Source organism: Aythya fuligula, chromosome 8, assembly GCF_009819795.1.
Source record: "Aythya fuligula isolate bAytFul2 chromosome 8, bAytFul2.pri, whole genome shotgun sequence".
Taxonomy (NCBI): Eukaryota; Metazoa; Chordata; class Aves; order Anseriformes; family Anatidae; genus Aythya; species Aythya fuligula.
Genome location: NC_045566.1, coordinates 30,966,383 through 30,993,194, shown reverse-complemented (window position 1 = coordinate 30,993,194; position 26,812 = coordinate 30,966,383). Strand labels below are relative to the sequence as shown.

Genomic DNA, 26,812 nt, shown 5'->3' with positions numbered 1-26,812 from the left:
CTGAAGCCAGTTTAAGTAATTACCATCTATTACTAGCCTCTAGCCCTAGGTGCTTGTTTCGGCCCCGCACTGATTTCTTTGCTGGACCAGCACTAGCATTTACATAACTGTGCAGTGAAGGGGATCAAAGACTTAATCAGGCAGAGAAAATGACTCAAAGGCTGTTACTTCAAGTCAGATCACCCTCTTATTACTTCCTTCACTGTACAGCCATAGAAAAGCTTGTGCTGACACAAAGCACGTAATGATGGTGAAGTGATCAAACAGCAAAAGTGTGAATGTGAGATGTTAAACCTGAGATGATAATTCTCTCAAACTCTGTTGCAGGTTACAGACCATTTTGCCATACAGATCACAGTCTGTATGTAAATATACACTCTTTTAGGCTGTCTTGGATTGTGGAATAAAGCAAGCGAGGAACAGATTTACTTATTTCTGCCGACTGTGTTATGAAAACAATAACTACAGCGTATGGATGGGGTAGGCAGCTTGGGAGTGGCAACATTTTAACTTAACATAATTGTCTGATTCAGTGCAAAAGTCGAGGTCCTTAGACAAGAGAAATAGTAAAGCTGCATGGAAAATTTCAGCTCTAGTTTGTAATATGCAAGAGGTTTATTTCTTTCGCTCTAGAGCAATCCAAAAGTTGTGTACATATTCTAAGACATGTATGTTAAGCAGGCTCCTCTTAATGAGAGGTCAGGCTTGATTCAGATCTCTCTCTCTCTCCCCCATGGGAGTCTATGCAGAAGCTGTATTGCTGAAAAACTGCCCAAACATGCGTTTAGTTAGAATCACATTCCACTCCATTTAATGAAAAGAGATGAGTAACTTTATAGATAATTAATATTGTAACTATAATTTTTCCTTCAAATTATTTAAATAACAAACACATGCCCGATACAATTACACTGTAAGGATATGACAACTCCTCCTAGTGGAGGCACATCCAATACAGCAAAATTCAGAAAAACACAGATGTCCTATGTATTAATACCAAGCTTTTGCTGGTACTGACTAGCTCTGCATTTTTTTCCTACCCTCTTCACTGATTTAAACTAGACTCATGCAACTTTTCAGTACAATGGGCTTTTAAGGAAGATGAAAATGAAAATCACTTCATTTTCAAGTTTGCTGTTTGAATGGTTTTAACACTGGTAAATCATTTAAATCATTTAAATCATTTTATAATTTTTCACTGTAGAATTATTTGTCACCACTACCTCCTAAAATTTTGGGCCAGACTGACATGATGTAAAGTAATTAATATGTGTTGTTAGTAATGAAGCCCTCGATTCACTTATGCTGAGCATGCAGCCCTCTGGGGCTCCTTTTAGTTTCCTCTCTAACTCCTACTTGGTATCAACTGCTCCAGGAGTGATTTCCATGTGAATGAAACCCCACTGTTCATCTGCATGAGCTACTCCATTCCACCAATGGCACCTTGAAGGGCTCAGGCCATCACAGACACCCACGCTGTTTGACCTGAACTAAAAGGAGCAGTTTTTGTAGTAATAGCTCAGAGCAGACAGAAATAGGAATATGCAGAATCACACAATGTACTCAGTAAACTTATCAATACTTTCATTCTTTTATTATATAATATTGTATTTGCTTCATGTTTTCTTGTTCAAGCTATCAGAATGAAAATATTTTTGGTAAAATTTTGACATTGTTGCGAAGGACTTCAGAGAATTCCCGTCCTTAAAAGAAACCATTAGTGTAAATATTGTTTGCAGACTAGGCACCGAAATGGCACTTATTAACCTGAATTTTGCTAAATGTCTGACTGAACTAAAATCTTTTACAGACTATACAGAAACAAACATAAAACATTAATCAATCTGCATATGTTGTTCTGGCCACTGTTAATGTAAAACATCTACAGAAAACCAATTGGGATTAAATACAGACAGTCTCAGCAGCCACACAGCAAATTAAGATTATCACTCATAGCTAATTAGTCTGAGTAGAAGTTAAAGACAAACGGTTTATTGTGTCAGAGTAACTCAGTTATATGAAATATATCTATTTGGTTTTGTTCTGTGATAGAGTTCTGTTTCCCAGAGATTTCACAAGCAATACCACAAACACTGAATTACTTTATCCTTATGTCAGATTTCAAACCACCTATTTTCTGTTGGAAGGCACAGACTAGTCATCCTTCATTTACAAAACAGAAGTGCAACTCTTTCTCCACTTCATAACATCAATACGTTTTGGTTAAGCAGAAGTTCTAAAACAGAAGCAGCAGTACTTCACACAACTCATGTTCAATGGAGAATATCTTGCTACAGATGTTTTGGGTTGCAAAAGTATAAATGAGCTGAAAAGATAATCTATGTAAGGAAATAAATTTAAATATAAACATATATATTAAATAAAAAAATATATTTATAAATATAAATATATATATATATTTAAAGCAGAGACAACCACAATCTCTGAAAAACCTTAAGCAATGAATTACCAAAAGCTGTGGTGATATCCTGAGGTAATAAGTACCTCTGTATACTTAGGTTCTTACATAATTTTAATAAGCCCAAGCTTGTTCTTTGAAGAGGCTGATATAATTTTGGTCTGATTCCACACAGATGTTCTTGCATTTAAGTTGGCACAAACCTACTCCACTAGTGCAAATTAATTCAAAGAACTTTGAAAGTGTCACTTGGCTCTTGCTGACTTTAACACTATCTGACCTAGCATAGCCGCAACTCCCAGCTCTATGTCTAGAGTAGCTTTTATCCATCTCCTGTAACTGGCATGAAGTTAGCCTGAATACTGTACTGCGTGTGCTTGTTGATTGACAGGAATGGTAGATGGTCATGACTGACGCAGATCGGATTTGCTTTGGCAGGTGATCAGACAGCAATCACGTGAATAAGTAATGATTAACTTAACACCTCAACAGAAAAGACTATTACAAATTTCTAATTAATTCAGTATGTGCATCATAGCAGACAGCTTGAAGACTAGGGCTAATTGTAATAGTATTTATGTGATGCAGACTCTAGTTATAAGTAAATACAACTAAGATCGTCAAGCACTTCAACAGAAAGCGCTGATCCCTACAGCCTAGTAAGTTTTTCCTCTTTCTGAATGCCTGTGTGGTCTTTGCAGGTAGATGAGAATTCATTCTACCTGCACCTGAAGTTAACCAGAACCAGCATGGTTGTTGGTAGTGCAATGCTGGACTTGAGCCAGTATACGCTATTGAACAGAGAACCTATCATGCATCTAACAGTAACAGACTGTAAATGCATATGTCACGTAATCAGAAATCTGGTTAAAGCTGGCATGCTAAGTTACCCATGGGGAGAGGTGGCTCAAGAAAAACTGAAATTCCAACTGTGAATGCAAGCTACTGTTCCACTGTAGACAAATCCAATTTCAAATATTCTAGTCCAGCTCCTTTCAATTCTTCTGCCACATCAACCCACAAGTTACTAACCTCCACTGTGCCAAGTCTACTGTTTGAGGCCTAAAGGCTGAACTGGAAATGGTCCTCTTTTAGAAAACAACAGCTCCCCATAGCGTGTTTGTTTGTTTTCAAGTGTGCAGATCCAGGACTTCAAATAGTTAAAGAACCTATCTCAAGTCCTTTAACTACTAGTTACTACTGCAATAGGTTTCTGAAATGCTTTGCCATAGAATAGATCTGAACTCACCTCTTGTGCCCATCAGTATAGGAAAAAATAAAAGGACTGCAGTATTTTTAGTAAGATTGTTTATACACAATATTTGACTTGAAGCACACACAACGCCTGAAATAGGCCCCAAAATTTTGCTGTTGCTGTTTAATAACAGTAAATACATTCTTTTTGTTTGCCTTCTGGTGCTTGAACTTTTATGGCAAATTTAGGTCTTTCAAGTTGCTCTACAAATTATGTAACTTTAGAAGTCTGAAATTTTCATATGACCAAATAATTCTAGGAATTGAGTGCTATCTTATCTATCAAATTAGACTTGTGATAAAAATCAAACTGCCAGCACTACAATTAATGAAATAGAGCACAGGTATGCATCTGGTACATTGTGGCCAACGGACAACTACATACTCTCTTCACAAATTGTGGTTCCTTATGCTCCTATGTTGCAGGCTATTGCTGTGTAACAGAAGAAAGCCGGATTATGTTGGCACTCCTCCTGTGCTCCTGGGCTAAATCAATAATTTTAGCTTAAGATGCTGATAAATGTGGTTTGAGCAAACACAGGTGATTTTGCATTAAAGTTGATTAGAACAAAAATCTCAATTTATCTGCGCTTGGTTCCTCCTCTTCTCCAATAGCGTAATTGTCTTTGGCCTCCCTACTCTGCAATGTGCCACCACTGTTACGTACATTTATTCTGACTGCCCCAAATTTCTGAACTGTGTAGTTAGCAACAGGAATCATCTCTTCCTTCCTTCTTTCCATCTTCCTCTCCCTCCTCTCTACTACTCTGGAACTGCAAGCCATCTAGGCACTCATTTTTGTTGACTTTCATTTCATAATTTCAAGCACAACCCCTAATGTAAACTACTTCTATTTATTTAAATAATGGATTAAGCGGAAAAGACACTAGCCAAAAACATTTCATAGTGGTTACGCACATAGTTTATAACCGTTCCAGTTATATACTGAATCTCACAAAACCAACAAACAGAATACTGATGACAAAATACACTTAATGATAAGATCTAAAAGAACAGGAAATATAGATTGCTGCTACGCCATGGTGCTTTCATTTTAATGTAAGAGGCTTATTTTGTAACTTTTTATAGTAAATTACTCTGGAATAAAAATATTTCTTCCTTACTAAATACAGCAAACAAATGATATTCTATTGGAAAAATTCATTATATTATTTCTAAAACAGGTGAACAGCAAACAATTTCTACTACTTAAGATGTCTGCTTACCTAGCAAAGGTAACAAAATTACAGCTCTTCAGGGGGTTTAGAGCAGCTAATAATACACTGGTTGCTACATCCAGATATACTTAATCAAGCAGCATAATAAGCAGTAACAGAAATAACTAACTTTGTCTGAAAGGAAATTATTCAGTTGAAAATTCAATGCCTCAGAAAGTAAAATCACTCTCCAATTTTATTCCTTTTTAAAATCAATTTATAATTACATGGGAAAAGAAAGAGTCCATTTCCTGAAGGTGATCAAAAAGCAGGCTTATTCAAATAAATTTTTGCATTTGGTGAGAATGATCTATAGAGCACTAGGCACAAGTTACAGCACAGCTACCAATAATAATTTCTGAGTAACATTAAAACTTGGGCTAAAAATTGCAACAATTTAGAAGCTACTTTACAGGGAGCTCAGCTATAAAGGGTAGTATTGCCAGTAATCTCATCAACCATCTTAATAAGTCAATTATTTTGTAAGAGTCAAAGCTTTTACTTACTAAATTCTAGCATCTAATTGTGCACACAAAAAGCAACAACTTCCATTACATCTTTGGATCCAAATAGCTAGCTAGCTGAAATGTTACGATATTTGGTTTCTGTTTGGAGAAAACACTGATGGTGAGTCACGAATTTCCTTGAAGCAACAGAATTTACTTGCAAAGACGCTGCCAGTCATATCTTTGTGAACGCAGGGCAAGTCTGATAAACAAAAAACTGTTTCCTTTCCCTTTGAAGATACGGTAGAGGCAGTGCCAGGAATCCTATCACCAGATAAAAAGTACTACAGATAGATAACACAAATTGCTGAGCCAGTCTGAACTTGCTATGCCAATTCAAATTTGTTGAAAGTCTCTTTGATTAATTTTGTGGTAGCAAACTTTGTGCTTTATTAACTCTGTCTACATAACAGTTTGATTGGTCTTTCTGCAGATTGCCCAAAGGATATTTTTTCCCCGTCCTTTCCTGTTTTTCTCCTACACCTTGAGCAGCAATACTGCATCCAAATCATGAACAACCTTTAGCTGAGTAATTCAGGTTAGATTATCTTGATTTCTCAGGAACCACTGTTAGGCTTTCCTTATCTGCTGACTTCTGTACTGCAGCATTCCCAGTACCAAGCTTCCATCATCATCGTTACGTGCACTGAGCCTCTTCATCAGAAGGACTTCCAGCCTTGCCTCACCATATCATGCAGGATATGCTGCAATACAGCATCCATGTCCAGGGAGGATAACCCCTACTGCTGTAGTACAGGACACCAGCAACTAGAACCTTAGTTCTTAAGTACAACTTAAAGGAACTCAGGTGTGATCCAAAGCAAAGGTTATTGCTCTAGCCAGGCTCTGCATTTATCACCAATATCAAAACACCTGTTGAATGGCAGAAGTGTAATCTGTGCGTTAAAAACTGATGTCTGCAAAAGATTTGGTGATAATAATAGTTTAACGTTCACCTAAAATCAATTACTCAAATATTCAGAAACTACTGGGCCTGTTCAGCCTGGAAAAGAGGAGGCTGAGGGGGGACCTCATTGTGGTCTACAACTTCCTCGCGAGGGGGAGTGGAAGGCAGGAAGGCAGACCTATTCTCTGTAAACACCAGTGACAGGACCCACGGGAATGGTGTCAAGCTGAGGCAGGGGAATTTTAGGCTGGACATCAGGAAGAGGTTCTTCACCGAAGGGGTGGTCACACACTGGAATAGGCTCCCCAGGGACGTAGTCACTGCACCAAGCCTGTCTGGATTTAAAAAGCGATTGGACTGTGCCCTTAGTCCCATGGTCTAAACTTTTGGGCAGACCTGTGTGGTGACAGGAGCTGGACTTGATGATCCTTATGGGTCCCTTCCAACTCGGGATATTCTATGATTAATGCATTTCAGGTGTAGCACTGGGCTTCCAGCAGCTGCACTACTTTGCTCTTGATTGTAAAACATCTGTAATCTTGCAATAACTGGATAAACTCCTCATCACAAATTGTATGCTGTAACAAGTGAAAAATGAAGGGAGTTCTTCAGTGCTTTTAAAGAGTGTCAAACTCATGAAACTTTTCTTCTGGCATTTGTCTGAAGCTCTGCATGTTCTCTTTGGAAGAGGAAGAGGAGACAGAAACAACTTGTACCTTGAACAATAGTAACAGCAGATCTGCTTTTATATGTTTGCTTTCATTTATATTTCACCAATTTCACAGAAATTCTAAGTGTTAACAATAAAATAGCAAATCTGCATGCAAAAGTAAAACATGCTTCTATGTCATCAGTTTCATTTTGTGGAAAAAAAAAACAAAAAAAAACAAAACAAACAAACAAACAAAACAAAAAAAAAAAAAACACAAAAAAACAGAAACTAGCTTATCACTTGTCTTGGAAGGCTACAGGAGACAGAGCTACCATTGGGGGTGGGGGGGTCTGTTCCCTCTTGGAACAAGAGGTTAAGCAAGTTTCAACACTGACAAAATTGCACTGTGAAACTTGTGTTTTATTAATACAAATATCTGTGTTCATCTTAAAAGTCACACTGACATTAACTGATATGCATAGAAATATGATGAAAGTACACCAGTCCATAACACAGTAGGCACTGTACTAAGTATGTGAACAAATGTCAAAAGTAGCTGTTAGATGATCACATTAAATTATCCCAAGTACGGTTATCTACAGTATACAGAAATACTTCCGCAAGATGCTTAAAGTTGTATGGAAATTTTCTGTTCTCGGTTCTAATGATATGATTGGGCATGGGTGTACAGAGCTTGTACACAGAGAAACAGTGGGATACCAGGCAAGAACACTGCACTTGAAGACTTGTGCCTCTTACCCATATGATAAATCACTCTGAAAGCTTTCCTGAACTGTTAAAGATGATTGATAGTTCCCAAACTTCAGGACAGAGTAATGAGAGAAGTTTCTTAAACTGTGTTTGCTAATCTTGATCCTTCCTAATTTTATTGCAGTCTTTCTGAAGTCCCTCTCTGAGTATAATTATTCTATTTTTCCCCCTCCTCAAACTAACTTGCCCTTTTAATTTTCATTTTCCATGTTACAGTTTCATAGACTCCTCCACTTCTAATGAATTCTTTCTAGAAATATTTTCAAGAAGTAGGAAAAAGCACCATAGTAATAAGAAAGGCACAGGGAAATGTGGAATGCAGCAAAAAGGAAGAGAAATAAAAGATAAAAAAAATGGAAGGAAAAGACATGAAGAACATTTTAAATTGAAGTTAGTAAAGAGAGTGAATAGAAAACAGGAATCCAGCACAGACCAAAACAAAGATCTGTAAGCCTGTAGTAAAGCATGATTAGAGAAAAAAAAAAAAAAAAAAAAAAAAGAGTAAATTGAATAGAATATTCTTTTTTTCCTTTTTCAACCACCATTTCATGAGCAGTAGTGCAGCTTTGCTAGAGGAAAAGTCTATCAACGCATTATTTGCTCTAGAAGTAGATCAACAATTGCCTAGATAATTGTTTTCCATTTTTAAATGTAAAAAATCTCCCCATTGTTAAAAACAAAGCAAAACCAAGAAAAAAAAAAAACAAAACAAAAAAAAACAACAAACAAGAACAAGCCAATAACAGACTTGAATTAGATCAGTCGGTATGTGTCTGTTGACTGAAACCCCATGAAGTAACGCCTTCTTCGAGGCACTTTTTTGATTTATTTAATTTCATTAGGTCTTAAGGGACAGTTAACAGCAGAGGTATGGGCTTTGGCGGTTTCGTTGTTTTTGTTTTTAAAGGCTTTAATATTCTGAACAGTTGTTATGTAAGGTAAGAAAAAGAAAAGTAAACTATTGAAATACAGCTTTCTGAATTCAGACAAGCAAATGAATCAAAATTCAAACTAACATATCAGTCTGCCTCAATCCACTATTTGTCAATGAAATTCAGGATTAAAAATTGCCCCATTTTTAACCTTTTAATTGCTTAATGAATCATCAACATTTATGCCACTCTTTCCAGGTGCCATCTACTGTGCCAGAAAGTTTCCAATGAATGGATTTTAACCTCTTAGTGTTTTCCAGAACGACAAGCCATATCATTTAATATTTGCTTTAGGTAAATGGTTTAAGATCCTTTGCCAAATGCAATAAAGAAGCAGCAAGTTCTGAACAGTTTGAAGACAAATCTGGATTTAAAGTTTTGTTAATAGTTTAGAGCTAACAGTGGGAATAAAGTAAGACTGGATTTCAAAAGAAGAAATCACAAAGATATCAGTCCTCAAAGACATGTGTGTATACCACCTCTAAAAGAAAGGCATCAAACAGAGATGCCAGAGGAAAATAGGGATTCTGGAGTAGGAATTGATATTTCTAAAAATCATTCTGCTATTTAGTATCCAAACATTTCCGATACAGAAGTTCCAAATTCTGGATGTCTCATTCCAAAGAAAAGAGGTACTGTTACCCATACAGAAGGCCTCTGCAAGAATGGAATAGCATTTAGCATTTTAGAGAACTGTGTTACAGTCCATTAATGACAACAGCCCTCTGTACAGGTTAACGTTAGGTTTTCCACACATTCTTCTGTGCCAGCTTCATTGATGCTCCTTGACTCTGCTCCAGCAGAGACGATTACCTCAGCTATCAGTCAGTGCTATAAAGTGCACAGATGCACCAGCAAGCTCATACATTCAGCAGAATTCAAGGGGAACTTAAGCATAAAAATATTTATTCTAAATAATAATAGGTTTGAAAGTTACTTATAATAAGTTACTCTAACAACATCAGTTAAAAATACAAACTATACTGACTACTGCCTTGCCGTTTATTGGATACTTAATTCAAGAAATGCCATTTGCAAAAGGGTTTATTCTGTTCTCCCAAACCTATGTCTGCACAGAGCATTCTGTAAAAACAGGGTTATATCATTTTCTTATTAAGCTATCCAGAACTAACAGGAGGTTTATAAATACAAGGCAGTTCTATGACATAATCCAGAAGATCATTCTTTGCTACAAAATAAATCTCATGAATTCCCACTAAAGATTGTTGAAATGGAGATTCTTCCTTACTCCATTAACAAAACGTTCATCAGATCAGATCTGTATTTCCAGATCTTCAAAATGAACTTCACATGCAAATCAAAGTACTTACATTGTAAATATACACTTAAAACCAGAACCTACATGCAATTTCAATGGTCTTAATGAAATTACCCCCTCTTGGTCCGATTACAAATTGAAATTGTTTTTAAATGAACGAAATAAAACGAAATTTTAAACAAAATGAATAATTATGTATAAACTCTTATCAATGTCTTATATGTAGGTAACAACAAAAAAAATCTCTCCCTGCTCAATTGGAAATCAAGATGCTTTATATGCGATAACAATATTTATCTTCTTAAATGGTATCTGCCTTCATAAAAAGGAAGTCAAGAAAGAAAGAATGAGTTACTTTTCAGTCTACTATAGCTTTTATATCAGTGTTACAATAATATATCAGATAGCCCCAGTTTCAACTGTTTGAGACAAGGAAAATACAAAAAGAGACCAAACAAACCAAAAAGGAAGACAGGGTATTGAGAAAGCGAAACATATTCATTAAAAATACACATCTTTCTTCTCATTCTAAAATATAAAATGCTGCTGATGATGGAGAGCTTGAAAAGCATAGGTTTACAATATTCTGTAAATGTTAGCTGTTGTTCAAAACCATCTAACTTTTACTGACTCTCCAAAACTACCACTAGGTCATATAGTTGCGAAAAATATTCATGCAACAGGGAGCTCCTATAGCAAGCCTAATAATGAGGGGATTAGAATAGAAAGTGAGAGCACTGGACTTTCTTTTCTGCCAACAAAGTTCAAACCCCAAGCAAGAGGAGGATAAATGAGCCAGAGGGGCTTCATTCATTCTCCATCAAACAACACACCACAAAAGATCCATACATTATGCCAGGAAAATACTCAGCAAGAATGAGCAGCCTTGGAAACAGAAATTCTTGACTCAAAGTCTGGTTGAAGGTCACTGCTCTAACACTGACAAATTCACTTGATTTGCATTTGATATATTGATACGTAAAGGATTTTCTGAGTTGTTTACAATCTTTTATTTCCTGCAAATCATCTGAAGATAGAGGCTAATATTAATCTTTTTGATTTCATAGCTAGATGGAAGAGGACTAAAAGAAATGCTTCACATTATTGAAAGAACTACTGAAGACTTTTTCTCTAATTTCTGTTAACTGAACTCTGTTAAATTAAAAAAAATAATGTGTTTGTATAAAGGAACACAGTCAGATTCAAAGTTTCTAGTTTCCTCACCAATACTTCCCTATATAGTAATAAATCTACATCCAATCTGCTAATTCAGATCATGTTTAATAGCTTCAGAAAATTTCTGTTACCTAACAGGATAATGATGAACTCGTGTTTATTGATTTGCTTAAAAAAGGCAAAAAACAAACAAGCAAACAAAAACAAAACACAACTTTATTTCAAGACAAATCTATGCTACATTGATTTTTTTTTTAATTCCATGATGCTCGAATCAAATGAGATTAGACACAGTTAAGAAAGCAGCACTAATCTGATGATACAACTCTAACAAATAAAGTGACAGGCCTATTATTGAAAATATACAGAAAAGGCGCCAACAATGACTAGATTGTTTTCCTTCTTTTCAGAAACCTGTTTATATGACATTGAGAGCTCTTAGCACAGCATCTAATTATCATTCCAAACATACAATCCACTGCAAAGGATTCTACAATCCTTGCACAATTTGGAGCTGTAATTTACTGCAGGAACTAATGCCGCACTTAGATATCTATCTTCAACACAAGTCAGGTAAGTGTCTAAACATTGGGACTACTGATTGCAATCAGCTGCTAGGGCAGGAAAAAAAAAAGTGCATTAAATTAATGGTTGCATTTAAGAATTTTAGATTTAGCCGTTTGTTATTTGAACTCAGTTTATTACTGAGAGCAGCCAAAGAGGAAGACACAAAGAAGCATTTGCTTCTTTGCAAGCACTTGATCAAATGTGCTCACACACAGGGGACCTTCTCTAAGGTATTCTTTAGCCAGAGACTTGTATCTTCCCCTGGCTGATTCATGAATTAAAACCAGCTTTAGATATACACTGCAGTGCTTCAGCAGTATGAACTATAAAGTCTGTGTTTTTTTTTTTTTTACCAGATAATAAAATAAAAATAATAATAAAAAAAAAGTCATTCAGAGTATCTTAAATGCTTTGCCATTCAACGAATGAAGACACAATTTCTCATTCCTTGAAGTCATATTTCAAAGTCCCTAAAATGCTAGTGTCTCTGTCAATAGTAGTTGCATTTTAGTTCCCCTGGTGTTGAAGCATGCTAGACGCAAGACTTGAAAAAGCGTGAACAGAGGAACGTGAGTGGATCCTAAAAGCTTTAGCATGCATAATGACATCACTTAAATAAGGAAATTATAAAATTAATTGCACTATGAGGTCTTGCTAAGAACAACAAATGCATTTCACAGTTCTTATTACCAACTCCTTCCTTTCCTGGTAAGCATGGCACATAGAAAGAGGAATGAAATCCCCATGACAGGATAAGCAAGGTGAGGACATGACATGAACTACTGCTGTAGCTACACAAAGTCTGTGTGCATACTTAAACATTTTCTTTGGTGGTGCCAGACACTGGTGAGAAGAATGCACTGTTATCATTGAAAGGAAAACTGGAGCCAGGAGCATTCTGGTATTACACAATAATGGTGGTGAACACAAAAACAAGAAAAGGCTGAGGATCAAAACAGCAATGTTTAGAAAAAGCAAATTATGTATATAACACTATTTTACTAGGAATTAACGGATACTGCATTGCACTTCATCACCCTCTGGTGTTGACTGGTGCTGAGAGTTAAAATTCAGAGAAAAAAAAATCCACTCAGTAACATTCCTAAATGCGAAGCCACTCCTGATGTACATAAAGAACTGGATTCTATTCTAAAGCACCAACTGGTGCCCCAAACCCAAGAAATACAGAAACACCAGAACCCAACCATATAATTTATTCAAACAAAGGTTTCTGGCTATTATCTTATACCAGCGCTTATTTTTGGTAGTTTGGTGGGTGGAAGAGTTACTTCTTAATATGTCACTTTGCTTAAAATGAGCTGTTTAGCATTAAAAGGTTTTTGGTTTTTGTTTTCAATTACATATTTGGTTATATATATATGTATGCACATACATATATATATATATATATCATTTTTGATGTAACATTCAAATGAAAAACTTTAGCATGGCTCCCTTCGTCATCCCTCAGACAGAAATTCATGCTTGTGCCATGACTGCAACATTTTTCCAAGAGCAGAAAAAACAAGTACAGTCATGTGAAATAAGCTCTAAGCAATACCACTGTCAAAGTGGGAAAAACAGACAATACACTAACATATTCCAGTATTTTTCCTCAAGCTTCTCCCTCATTTTTTCCCAATCCAGCTGTGAAGACGTGTTAAAGTAAGATTAATTTTATCTTCCAAGTAATTTAGATAGATAAATTGACAAAAATGTAAAACAAATTCAAACATATAAAAAACAAAATAAAACAATGCCCTGAACATATACAATACAAGAAGAAAGATTCCCTGCATTACCTGACTTGCAAGTTATTAACACAATTACTTGTTTTTTTTTTTTTTATAATAAATGCAGATCATATACGATCTCCCTACAAACCTTTCTCTCTCAAAATATTACATTATTGCAAAGAGGATTTTAATCTTAATCTTCATGGATTTTAGAAAATCTTTTATTATTACATAACAACATTTATTTTCATTCAGAATTTTAAAAAGCAATGCTCACATAGTGAGGAGGAACTCCTATGACTTAGACCTAAGATTAAGATCTTTCTAAATTTTAATTCTAAAAGAAGTTGAATAGGAAACATCTGCTAGCACATCTAATTGCCTGTTATTAACCTGTGAGCACTGTTCATAACAATAAAATGGTAATGATTAATAAAATATAACTAACAGTTCTTACCATAGAAGGAGGTTATCATGGTCTATTGCGTAGGCTTAAAAAGTAAGAGCTTTCTGGTAAAACACACACCTTGAGAAGCCCTGTGCCCAATCAGCAGTCAGACCTGCCTAGGAGACAACAGCTGATGAATCATAATGATGATAATTGAGCTGTAAGGTTGTTTTTATGTTATTGGTGGTTTTGTGTGTGTGTTTCCTAAATGAGGAAGAAGCTGTGTACTGTATTTTGTGAACTTCTTGACTTTCTTTTTTTGTTACTTTCCTACTAGATGAAAAGTGTGACAACTACTTGCCAATGATTCATTAAGAAACAAAGAAGTTCGTATTTTTCAGCTGTCACTTTTACAGGCTATTTCAAAAAATGTATTTTTTCAAAAAGAAATTTGCTTATACACTGGGAGAAAAGATTCAAAAACTAAAAGAAAAAAAATTATGCATTTTCATCATAGTAAAACAATGCACAAGCTCAAAACACATTCAAGCAGTACCAGAGATCAAAAGATTATTAGGGAGAGGTACACTTATTTACTCCAGGTATCACATTATAGTTTATCATGTTTTATTATTACTATTTGATTATGGTAGCCACTTACAAGGTTCAGTTAGGATCATTCCCCACTTACCTATGCTGCATGTCTGCCTTGAAATCCTTGATGCTCTCAAAAATTAGATGTATACTTACATTATTTTGCAATCCAGGTTATTTTTCTTTCAGCGACAGGTACTGATCCTAACCAGAAGACCCTTGTACTGAGGATCTGCAGAACAGGATGAGGCCAGTGCTGCACTGCGCTGTGCGCGCAGCCTTGCTGTCAGCCTTGTGCTGTGCACATCCAGGGGCTGCGGGCTAAACTTGGCCAGCTCCCTGCAACACAGGAGCCTCTAGGCAGCTCCCACTCAGTGCTGGCACTTGCACCACCTGCGTATCCTTGGCTTTATTTAAAAGTGCAGCAACCGATTTTCATGTGAACCTCCTTTCTGTTTGACAATAGAAATGAGAACTACAACTGAGAAAATCCTGTCAGAGCTCAAAAGATCAAAACGTCAGGTGACCTTTCAATAGGCAGGATATGCCCACCGTAGTGCACCCCAATTTAAGACTGGAAACCTGTTTGATACCACACAACTCAGGGTTCCCAGTATTGGGAAAGACATGAAATTACATATACAATCATTTTTTTTCCTTTTTTTTTTTTTTTTTTTTTTTTTTAAATCTACTGTATTAGCATGGTATTTTAAGCAGTACTTTACAGAGTTTGAGTGCATTCATTTCTCAGGCAATAATGAACCAGTACCTCCTGACACCAAACAACAGGTCACTAGATTGCTTTGAGGTAAAACCTCAAGAAAGAGAGGTATGATGTCAGGAATGTTAAAATCCATGAGTCGAAGAGCAATGACTATCATTTATATAAGTAAATTAAAGTTGAGCTATGTGCATCTTGCAGGTGCAATTTCCCATGTGCAACACGTGTCACACGTGCTCTGCCAGCTCAGAAATTGCCAATGTGGATTTCTGACTTGAAGTGACTGTGCAGAGGCTGTGGGGGGTTGATTTCACCATGATATTCTGCGGATTAGCAGGACAGTCACCGCAGCTCCATTCTGTACTGCAGGAGCAGAGACCCAGAAAAAAACTGTCAAATCGAAGCCAACCCCCTACCAAATTTTTACTAGCACCATCAACATTATTCTCTTTCTCCATAGCCCACATCTTCATGTTTCTGCTTTGTCCTTTCTTTTGTCCACCAGGTTCTGCCACTCTATTCTTATATCTTCCAGGAATTCCAAATTAATTAATTAATTAAATTAATTCCAAATTCCTCCTGCCACAATAGTCCTATTTTAACTTAGCGTGACTATAATTTCCCCAGCCTGCCTAGAGATATCACTTCTCACACTTTCACCAAATGCTGTTCAACTGTTTTCTCATTCTGACTAGTAACCTACGTAATACCACCATCTCTAGTAGGTAACTGTTGCTGAAAAATAAGATGCAAAACTGTCAGTCAAAAAAACGAAGGCCTCTATACAATAACAATTGCATAGCATTTAATACTAAATACAAAAAGCATCCATTTCGGTGCCAAACTAGCTTTGTCACCACAAGACCTACAAAAGCAAGTGACAATTTTGTTTAATGAGTAATGTAATTGCTACAAAGTCCACATAAATAAAAATCTGAATGAAGCACCACTGAGCCTCTATCCGGGTGTAGATGTCCCCCTGCAATTTTGGATAGGGGCTGTACTGGTATTTCAGGCTTTTTCGGTCTGGTTCTCTGGATTCCACACCTTCGTGGTTGCAGACTGGAATATCTACAATTCTACTTACAACCATGTATTGCAATAATTATATTTGCATTATTTCCATGGAGGGAAAAAGATAGCAGAAAAGAATAGATCTCATTAGTAGTGATTGCTATAATTTCCAGCTGTCAAAGACCCTGGAAGCTGCTTGTTTTGATTTGCTGCTGTAATGACTGGTACATACTGCTAATTCAAACAAATCAAGATGATCATATGTAAGTATATATCACTTCTACAAAATAAGGAGACTGAGTTAATGACAGACTAAACAGGAATTCCAATTCTTAAAGTGGATTTTTTTTTCAGGTTGTTAAGTCAATGCTTACTGCCTGCCAGTATTTTGGAAATAAAATTGAAGTCCCCAAAAGAACAAAAGGACATTATTTTACTGCAACACTAGAACCGAGGAAAATTCAGTACTGATTTAGAGTGGCAGAGCTAACTCTGCACATTCATCACAAAGAAACCTTTGTGTCTGCACTATCTGCACAGAATAGCCATTGATGTGCAGCTTTTTGTGTCTTCATACTGTAACTTCTGAAGATTATTAAGTTGTATTAACTTCAGTGACTGGCTTTATAAGATAAAAATTGGAATGAAGAATATGGAACAACAATTAGTCAATGCTTAGCTACAGACATCTCTTACTAGTTCTTCTTCTGCTATAGCTGTTAAAGCAGAGAAAAAAGTATTCTGATAGAAGTGCAGAACACAAGTTTGGTGGTCTGCTTATAAGCTTGCTGCAAAATTGCAACGTGGCATTTACTTATACAATATCTAAATAACTTCCAGAATAAATTTACTGTGTTTACAGATAGAAAACATTTTTTTAACGTGTCAGTGTTGAAGCCTTGATCAAGTTGTAGTATTTTTGACCAGTACACAATGCTACTTCCTATGTATAATGTCATTCCAATGGGGGTTCTTGAGAAGATATTTTAACTTAATTGGTGCATGGGGATCTTTGCTGTTTTCACTTTCCTTAGATACATCTATTAGATACATCTTAGATACATCTACAATACATGGATAAATAAGTTGTCTTGGAACTATAATAGAAGTTAGCCAGATTTCAAGTGAGCCAGTACAAGACGATAAATGAGGCTCAACTGATGATCATCATCTATTGTAAACAGCAATATATTGGGCAAATCTATGGTTCTAGAAAGATTAGTCAAGTTATGTTATATGATCACCTTCATTATACAATTCCAAGATAGAATGTAAGCAAAAGAAGGACAGAGCAGAACTCCAGAGAGGTAAGACAGAGCTGTGTCTAGCTCCTGGCCCTGCTAGTGACTGGCAGACATCTTTAAGCGAGTCACTCAGCCATTTCTCAAGTAAGCCTACCTACAACTGGAATTTTGCTATCTATCTGGTTTTACAAAACCACTTGATAATAAATAAAATATTAAAAGACTAGAAATTACCACAGTAGTCAAAATGGAAATACACATTTCAGGTAACTGCTGTACTATTTCTAATGCGCATAAACCCAATAACATCACAGTTCTCCAACTGAGTACAAACTTCCAGTTCCCTCTGTGTGCTTCCCATCCTGCAAGCATTTATATCCAGGCACTTAAGATGGGCCTCCAGGTGTGCTGCTTTCACAGAGGATGAGTGAGATCCTCCCCCATCATAAGGGCACCTCTTCACTGAGCCCAAGCCATCACTTCTCTTTAGATGAGAACCCTTCCCATGGGACGTATTCCCTCCTATCCCAGCCTCCTCTGAAAAGACTGAAGAGACACCTGGGCCCCTATGAACTTCACCCTCTGAACTGAAGAGCCCTAAAACACTAGTGACTTCCTGCTTGCCATATCTCTTTATCCAAAATACCCACAGTATCTGCAGTTCTCTTTTACAGAACTCATGCTTTGTCAACTTCGCTGCTGTTAGTCTTACTGGAGAGTAAGTGTGCATGCACCACAAGCTGCTGAGCATCTTCTCTGCACCACTGTGCCTGCACAGGGCTGGGTGCCCAGTCTTTACTGCCAGTATGCTCCCCTCCCAGCTTGCCAAGTGGGAGTGAAAGAGTGAGCAACACAAAGAATGTTGGTACAGAGTCGGAAGGCTGCAGGCACTGACTGGAGAGTTTGGCAATTCCACAGATGTACCATGGTGCTAAAGCTTCTGCGGAAGACTGAGTTGGTTATGATCCTCACTATACCTGCAAGTTAATGTGGATGGCTTGCCAAGCCATGCCATAAATAAAAGACAAACACACGGTTAGAATTTGAGAATTGCTGGCACCCTGTCCCGTGCCATTCCATTACCTCATATTGCATGCAGTGACTTCAGTTACAAAAATCAAATTCATAAATTGTGATACAGTTCCATTAAGTGAAAATTCAAAGAGACACAGATGATTTATGAATAAAGCTTGAAAATAAAATTCACATCTTCTGGTTCTAAAAATCCAGAGGGATAATTTTCTGACAAATTCTAGTACAGTCAAATCAACATACATTTGAAATGGATCTAGTAAAAACTTGTTGAGATAGAAAGGGAGGGAGGGAGGGAGAAAAGTATATATATAGTTCTGGGCTAAATTCCCAGGCTGAGTAATATTTGTAATTAAAAGACTGACAAAAGAACATGATTTTAAATAACATTGTTGCTGCAATTACATCAGAGTCAGTATTCACATATTATGCTGAGTCAGTCACTCATAATCACAAAGCAAAATTTCATTAAGAATAAAACTTTCCATCCTTTCAGAAGATGCCTGGCAATTCCTTACCAGAAGAGGCACTGACTACACACAGCCTTAGGGACACACTTTCTGCTCAGTGATGACCTAACAGTTGGCAGGACACCATGAGCCAACTATTGTTTTTAGCTTTCAAGAAAAATAGCCTGCACAGTGGGAAATCTAAAAAGTGCAACAAGACCCATAATTTATTCCAAGATCAAATTCTCCTTATCAAGGAGACGTGAGTCTGCAGCATTTTCTCTTCCTACCTCTATTCAGTCAGTAGAGATTAAAAGCACTTCTCCCCAGAAAGAACAGTAATGACAGCACTTAAAGCCAGGGTTTATTAACCAGGGACATCTCCAAATAAAAGGTTGGCAAAAATCACCTGTTTTCTATGTGAAAGGGAACACTGTGCCAGCTCAGCTGGTAACAAACAAACTAAAAGGCATTACAGGCCAATTTTTCCTCTTACTGACGTCGACATAGCCTTGAAATAACTTTACTGACTTGGTTTAGTTAGGTCAGATTCAGAATGGTGCAAATGAAAGCAGAAGTTAAGGCAGTGTTTTTCTTACAAAACATTCCCATTACCTGCACTCAACCAGATGTCTGCACTGCACCACTGCTCAAACACTGCACTTGTTTCATATGTACACATCATTCACAGAGCACGTGAGTGAGGAGAGAAAACAAATACTGCATTTAAATGGTGTGGGGGAAGGTAAAGATTGTTTTAGATGGTTTCAAAATTATCATCTTTTAACTGTGTATTCAAATTCTTGTTCTTAATCTGCATCCTTGCTGAGCAAAATTTATATATTAAATATCTCAAAGTCCTATATATAAAGAAGTTCATACTAAAGAATTATGTCCTACCCCTCTTGATGTTTTCTGAAGTCTTGAGACCAAATCTGTATATCTGCTGTGGGTTTTCTCATATTTGTTTTGCATGTAAACTCTGGCAAAGAGATAATTTTTATCAGTGTCTCAAGTTTATTAGGACAATACAACTGCTTCATTCTTACAAAATGAAGAACCAGTAACCGAGCTGAGAGAACAACCAAATAAACAGGGAACAGGAGAACTCCATCATCCAGTAGCATTTAGCAAAGCTGTACAAAGGAGAAGGGAAGCTTGGTGAAAAGCAGCCCAGCTGTCTGGATAGATTCTAATATATAACTTTTGCCACTTAGGTTTGATATATGGAAACTGACAAACAAAACCAGGTATGTAATAAGGCATTTCCAGAGGTAAGGTAAGGCATTTCCATCTGCAAGGTAACATTTAAAGTTACCTTGCAGATGACTAACAGCACAACAACATGTGGGAATACGAAAACATCTAGCACCTATATTTTACATAAGGGAAAATGGAGCAGACTGTAACGTGGTATAGTAGTTGCAAGGCTGGAACAAGAATCCAGAAGTTCAGGATTAAATCACTAGACTGCAGATATGTGGTGTTTTTTTTTTTTTTTTTTTTTTGTTTTGTTTTGTTTTGTTTTGTTTTGTTTTTTAATAGGAGGAGCTGATTTACAGTGACATCCGTGAAAAGCTTTAAAGGAACAACTCAACTGTGTAAATATTTGTTGGCTTGATGTTAATAATAATAATAAAAAAAAGCCCAGATATTACATCTGGTTTTCAAAACGTAAGGCAAGAACAAAAACTTTGCACCTTCAACTTTGTTTTTATAATTATTAACTTTAGCTTGTAGTCTTTGGGACTGTTTCACAACTTAAGGCAAATCTGAGGATCAAGTTTAGGCAAAAATGGCTGTTGCTCATCTCTTTGTTTGCTCTGAAAACAACAAATAGCAAAAGAGAGACTAGATAAAATTTCATTATACCAGAGAAATAAACTTAAACTGAAGAGCAAATGCTTACAGAAAATATATGCTGAAATCTAGGATTTTGCTATTAAAAAAAAAACAATTAAAAAAAAAAACAAAAACAAAAACAAACATAAACAGCAAGATGTGGAGCTAAGCCACACGGAAATAGAGAGCCGTAGCACAAAGGACAAAGGTCAAGTGTGGTAGGTACAGTTAAGAACATTAATTCGAAATGCATCACAGGTAAGTACCTTGCACAGTACACAACTTGAGGAACATACAAAAAAGAAACTGAAAAGAGCTACATGAGAAAGTTTGAGAAGTGACAAACTTTAGCTTATTATCAAAACTGAGATGTTAATAAAGAGCAAAAAAGATCCATACTTTTAAAATAAAGTGAACAGGTTCTCCTTTTGCAACAGAAAAGCACAAAAAAGTTATGTTCCTGAAATGCACTGGAATACAAGATGAGTGAAATGCAGTAGATCAACACTGTAAATCAACACTGAAAAAATGCTTGTAGCTATTTTTCACTGTGTTAAGCTCCACAAACAAGGACTACAAAAATAAAAGCAGAAAAGGGCCATAAAGCAAGCATGAAATAATTCTGCAAAGCAAACCCCCACTGGAAAACAATGCTGAAACCCAAATTGTAGAAAGTCTCTCAAAGACCACTCCAATATTATGACTAATTTCTAGGCTTTTATTATCAGTGGGAAAATACCATAGGGTGGTGATATTTTTGGCCTGCTTTTGATCCACTTGCTGTCTTGTGTCAAGGTATTGCTATCTCAGTTTCTCCTCATTTAAAATTAGCAGAATAGCACCTAGCTTAGTTCAGTGAAAATTGTCTAAGTGCCAGCACAATTGAAGTTCAGCTCCCTGAAACAGAGCATAAATGTGAAGAGGAGCTAAGAAGACAGCTTGTAAGAGAACTGAACTTCAGCTGGCGCTAGAAAAGCTAGTCCAAAGGACACATCCAGGTCCAGACGCTATCAAAGGTTAATCTGTTGTTGCTTAACATACCACATTTCCTCAGTTCATGAACTGTGAGCTGTTCTGTTTCTCATGCAGCAGCTCCATCTGTTGTCAAAAACGAAAAGTGGACTTTGCATTGGGACTACCGTCACAGGGGAGGGGAAAAAAATACAGAAATAGACTTGAATAATTTTAAATATCTCTGGACAATTTCAGTACACATCCCCAGTCAGCCCTGCAAGAACACCAGCCAGCCTGTTACCCACCTGTGTAAACCAACTAACCAAACTGAAATTACGAGAGGAGATAACACTCACACAAGCCTCAGAATTCTTTGCTCATACAGCTTCAGGACTAGTTTTCTCAAAGCTAACTCCTGCTCTTCACTATCTGCATTTATTAGTGCTCTGCTGTCCAAAGCTACCATGGTATCAAATCACACTGGTGAGGTGCTGACACTCGGTTGCCCTACAATAAATGTGCCCAGATACTCCTGTACTACAGGATGTTCATGGCAATTTTCAGCTACGTACAAGTGATTTAATTGAGCTGAACAAATATAAATTTAAGCTCATTATTTTGATGACTAATTAAGTTCTTAAAAACAAAAGTTCTGTTTCCTTTATGAAGCACAGAGCTTGAGTTGTTAGTCTGAGGACACAAATAAACATTTCTTTACAAGAAGCACAAAGGAATTTGGTCCAGAATGGCACAGTTGTGGCAAGACCACACAGACCCAGAGCTTGTAAATCCAGTGAGATCTACTCTGACTCTTGTAGAACTTTGATTCTTAGATGCATTTATTTTTATGTTCTTCTCCACTCCTATAAGGTACTGATATCGATTATTACATGAAATACCAGACTCTCACAAAACCTGTACATCCTGTGCAACCCATGCAGCAGCACTACAGATCCAGGTGCCCAGGAGTCCTGTGCCCCTCTTTGAGTCCTGCAGCAGCAGACATGCTCCTGATCAGAACTACAGATTTTAAGGAAAAGTCTTGTTTTTTGTTCTTCCCATTTAGAAGGTTTTTCAAAGACTCCGAAATATTCTCAGTAAAATATTCTCAGTCACCAATTTCCAGGCGTTTCCCACATCTCACCATATTTTTCTGTCACCTCACAACATCGTGTCTAGCAGAGACTTCAGGGACATATTTTCACTATTTTCACTTATCACCTTCCAGATTCCCCCACAGTGTTTTGTTTTGTTTTTGTTTTTGTCTCATGTGGCACTGGAAAGCTACAAAATGCTGCAGTGTATAGGGTGCACAGTAAACATACCCATGTTTTCCCCAAGTACTTTAATTCAAATACTATTGTTTAAAGAAAACATGCTGAGATTATTACTAAAAACCTCAAATGTTGGAAATCACCTATGTTAAAAGAGCTTCCTGTGTGAAGTGTATTTAAAAGAATATAAGGTTTGGAGCTGACCCAGTGTAGCTTCCATATTCTTGATATGGAAAGGGTTTTTTTGGGTCTGAAATTGAATTTTCACATTTAGCCCAGAAGTGGAGTGATGTTAAAAGCACATTAAATAAATGGAATATGAGAAATGCTTGTATTTGTTAATGCAGAATCAGACCTAACCTAATTTGTCAATGTTTCATGTTCATGTGTGTTCCAAGACCCAGTCCTACCAAGATTTCTTTACACAACTTTATTTGAGGATGCTTGGAAGAACAGTTCTACAACATAAGGAAACTGTGGAACAGGATTCCCTTATGTTCCCTCTAATATAAGGGTTAATACTGAAACCACCCAAGTGTGATGACAATAAATATTTTATGTACAGTACTGATGGAAGAACAACAATCCATCTCTCAGAAGAGGTAAAGGCACAGGCCTGCCAAGCACCTCACAGCAAGCTGCAGTCACCCTTCCCCTCCCCGGCTCCGGCCGTGCATGTAGGCTGCCTCGGGACTTGTTTACACAGCAGCTAATACGGCTAAGCCTATTCATACTAGTTTAAAAAAAACGGAGAAATGATAAAGAGCGCGTCATTAACGAGCGAAAAAGAAAGCACCCAGCATGAAGGGCACTTACAGTCAGAGCAGGGTCACGCAGGCTCTATGGGCGGCGTGCGGAAACTCCAACAGGTGGCTCCGTGGCGCAATGGATAGCGCATTGGACTTCTAGAGGGTTGAAGGGATTCAAAGGTTCCGGGTTCGAGTCCCGGCGGAGTCGCATGTGCTCTTTTATTTTCCTTCCTCTCTCCGTGTGGCTGCGACCTTTCCCCCTACCCCGCCCCCTCCTTCCGTCCCGTCCCTCACGGCCGCGGTAACCGAGCCGACCGACCTGGCGCTTCCCGGCGGCCGGCTCCCGTCAGCGAGTCCCTGCGCGGCAGCGCCGAACCCAACACGGCCGCCCCCGCGACGGGGCGCTCGGGCCCGCCTCCTGCCTCACGCTGCGACCGAGCCCTGAGGCGCGCGGGGCACCGACGGCCGCCTGTGGCCGGCAGCCCGTGCCTCATGCAAGGAGTGGTTCTAAAAAAAAAAAAAGTTTGGGAAGAAAGGTCCCAAGCAAACCCTGACAACAGCAACGACCTCGGCACTTGTATCTGACCAACTGAGTCATGCTGTTAGGTTTCTAGAACCATCTCTGGAAAACGGTCTTAGCTGGAAATAATGCTACTTCTCTCCTTCAGTGACGGTCTGACACAGATCTAGTCAAAATAATTTTCAAGCAACAAAACGCCCGCAAAATGCAGCAAACGAAACAAGCATTTAATGTGTCAATTAATACCATCTTTTCTTCCTAACCTATGCATACCAATAAAAAGAAGACAAAGAGCCACTTTAATTAGACCTATCAAAACAAAAATTTGGGTGGTAAAATAGTAATAATAGAAAAGCAGCAGCAATAAGCAAACCTCGATGCTATTCATGACTGAAATAAATTCATGATTTATTCACAACTTAATAAATTCATGATGCAATTCATGAATTATATTTAATTAAGAAAATGCTTTTTAATCCTGCACAGGTGACTACAGCCTCTCTTTCAAATCATAATAATGTTTATTTAATAACAAGGTAAAGCCCCGTAACTGAAAGTGAGCCACACTATTAGTAACACCAACTATGACTGTTTGACAGCAGAGAAGCCCATTCAGGAATGCTATCTAGCTATAAAATATGTAAAGCCCTTTACAAAAACATCCAGTGTTCCTGAATTCACGGTTAAACAGCCAACACTAACTTCTCTTACATGAATGCCATAAAAGCAACTAAGTCAAGCGACAGACAAAATCTTCCTCATCCCGTCACTTCCAGCAATGCATTCATTTCCAACTACTACTCTCCTTAGTTTTGTATTTAAGGGTAAGGCCACAAAATCTGCCTAGACCCCAGTGAAAGAAATAGAAGGCCAAGGCTTTCACATTTCACATTTACACATTGCAAGCAACATTTACACAACCATACTTGAGAAGTGCGTAAGTTAATTAAGAGAGAGACGCGCCTGATGGTGAAGCGGGGAATTCCTTGGCACAACCACACAAGCAGTAGCAGCAGGGACAGCTCTCCCAGTGCGCAGGCACAAGCCCCTGTGGGGAAGTACAGGGGGACAACCCCACAAAACGTGCGTGTGAAGAGGGGCTTGAAGAAAACGTTGCAAGGACAATACACGCAGTCTTTTGGAATGCATTAAGAGAATCAGAAGGAAAATAATCAAGAATTTTAGCAAACAATATAAACTGGACAGATCATTAGGCAGCTTCAGTTTTAAAGGGACTGTTGATTGCAGGGAGATTAAAAATGCCCAAGGTACGGAAAAAGAAGCATGAGCAACAAAGGAAAATGAGAAGTATTTTACTTCTGCACCTAAATTAACCGTAACTACTGGTGGTACTGCCCCAGGACCACATCAGCCACCCTTAGCTACGTTTCTGTTGCTCTTTCATCTCAGGGAAATTTGTCAGTAACTGTTTATATCATTACAGGCAGAATTAATGTAACACAAGCATTTCTGACAGCACAATTAAAAGAAAATACTTGCAATTTATAGTCAAATAGTTTCTCAAATTATGCTAGTGTTTAACAATTTTTTGTTGACAAATCTGAGTATTTTCAGAGAAATCTTATCATCTGGTAAGTTTATGGAGTCACGTGGTGCATTTTGTTTTCACCTGCTCTCCCTAGCAACTTAAAATTTGTCACTTTTAATCAGATTCAATTGATTAAACTGAAATTAAGGAGCACTCCAGAGTATTACGTTGCTATGCTTTTATGAAAATAGGTCATTGCAAAACAATATGCCAAACTGGTGCCTTCACTGGAAGAGGCTGAATGAAGCACAAAGTAAGGCAGTAGTTGACTGGCACGCTGGCAAACGTGAGGTGCAGGTCCTGCCCTGCAGCCCTGCTCACACTGTCTAATGTGTCCCCTTCTTGCTCCCACAGTAGAACACGAGCACTTGCTGGACACAGCATGTGGCAAAACAGAAGACATTAGGACATCTGAAGGAAGGGCAAAGATAAAGAATATAAAACAAATCCCACACTAGCGATGTTGTATATAAATTAGCTTGGTTTAATATTTGCAACAAGCTATTAAGCAGCCTGAACAACCAGCATGGCACTGTTGCTTGCTGCCTAAAACCAGAACTTGCTCTTCTCTCTTAGGGCCCTTCAGGGTAGCACATTGCTTTTCCGGAGTTCAGCTAGAAGATCCCAAGATGCAACAGAATAACAACTACTCTGGTGGCTTGTTTTCTTTCCTCAGTGTTCAGTAGTCATTTTCTGTGCTTCCATTTCTCATCCAGAGAACAAGACACCATAGTTGTTTTTATTGTCTTTTTATCATTTACAGGTTCAAGATTTTAGCTTACATACAACTGTATTAGAATAGTATCTGCATGGTAGCAGGGACTTGGGGGCAAGTGGTTCTACAACTACATGTTTCATGCTTCCCAGCAAATTCACTTTACTTTGTGCACCATTTATCTCTAGGTAACCAGCACTTTTTAAGGAATCTATGTCCTTGTCTGTGCTTGGTAATGAATATTTATGGTTAACTTCAAAAGAATATAAAAAAAATCCAAAGGCTCATGGGAAATTTTCTTTCATATTTCAGTTGGTGATCAGTAAATACCATGATTCTCATTTCATTTTA

At 37.5% G+C, this 26,812-nt stretch overlaps 1 protein-coding gene and 1 non-coding gene across 3 annotated transcripts in view; one reads left to right on the top strand and one right to left on the bottom strand.

Moving 5' to 3' along the window:
• The window catches only part of BCAR3 (BCAR3 adaptor protein, NSP family member), an 89,572-nt gene extending 74,706 nt beyond the window's left edge, over nt 1-14,866 (bottom strand). The window contains exon 1 of one of the 2 annotated variants that reach the window (XM_032191957.1): nt 14,496-14,866. Coding sequence is in view for 1 of the 2 variants with exons in the window: in XM_032191953.1 (XP_032047844.1) it covers nt 13,874-13,892 (19 nt within the window). In the remaining variant the exon portion in view is untranslated. Of the gene's footprint in view, nt 1-13,873; nt 14,153-14,495 lie in introns of those variants that run through there. The other variant, XM_032191953.1, reaches the window with a different exon arrangement.
• An 8,933-nt stretch (nt 14,867-23,799) lies between these two features.
• TRNAR-UCU lies at nt 23,800-23,885 on the top strand. The gene is given in 2 exon segments: nt 23,800-23,836; nt 23,850-23,885. It is a non-coding gene; the product is annotated as a tRNA-Arg (tRNA).
• Nucleotides 23,886-26,812: the final 2,927 nt, after the last annotated feature.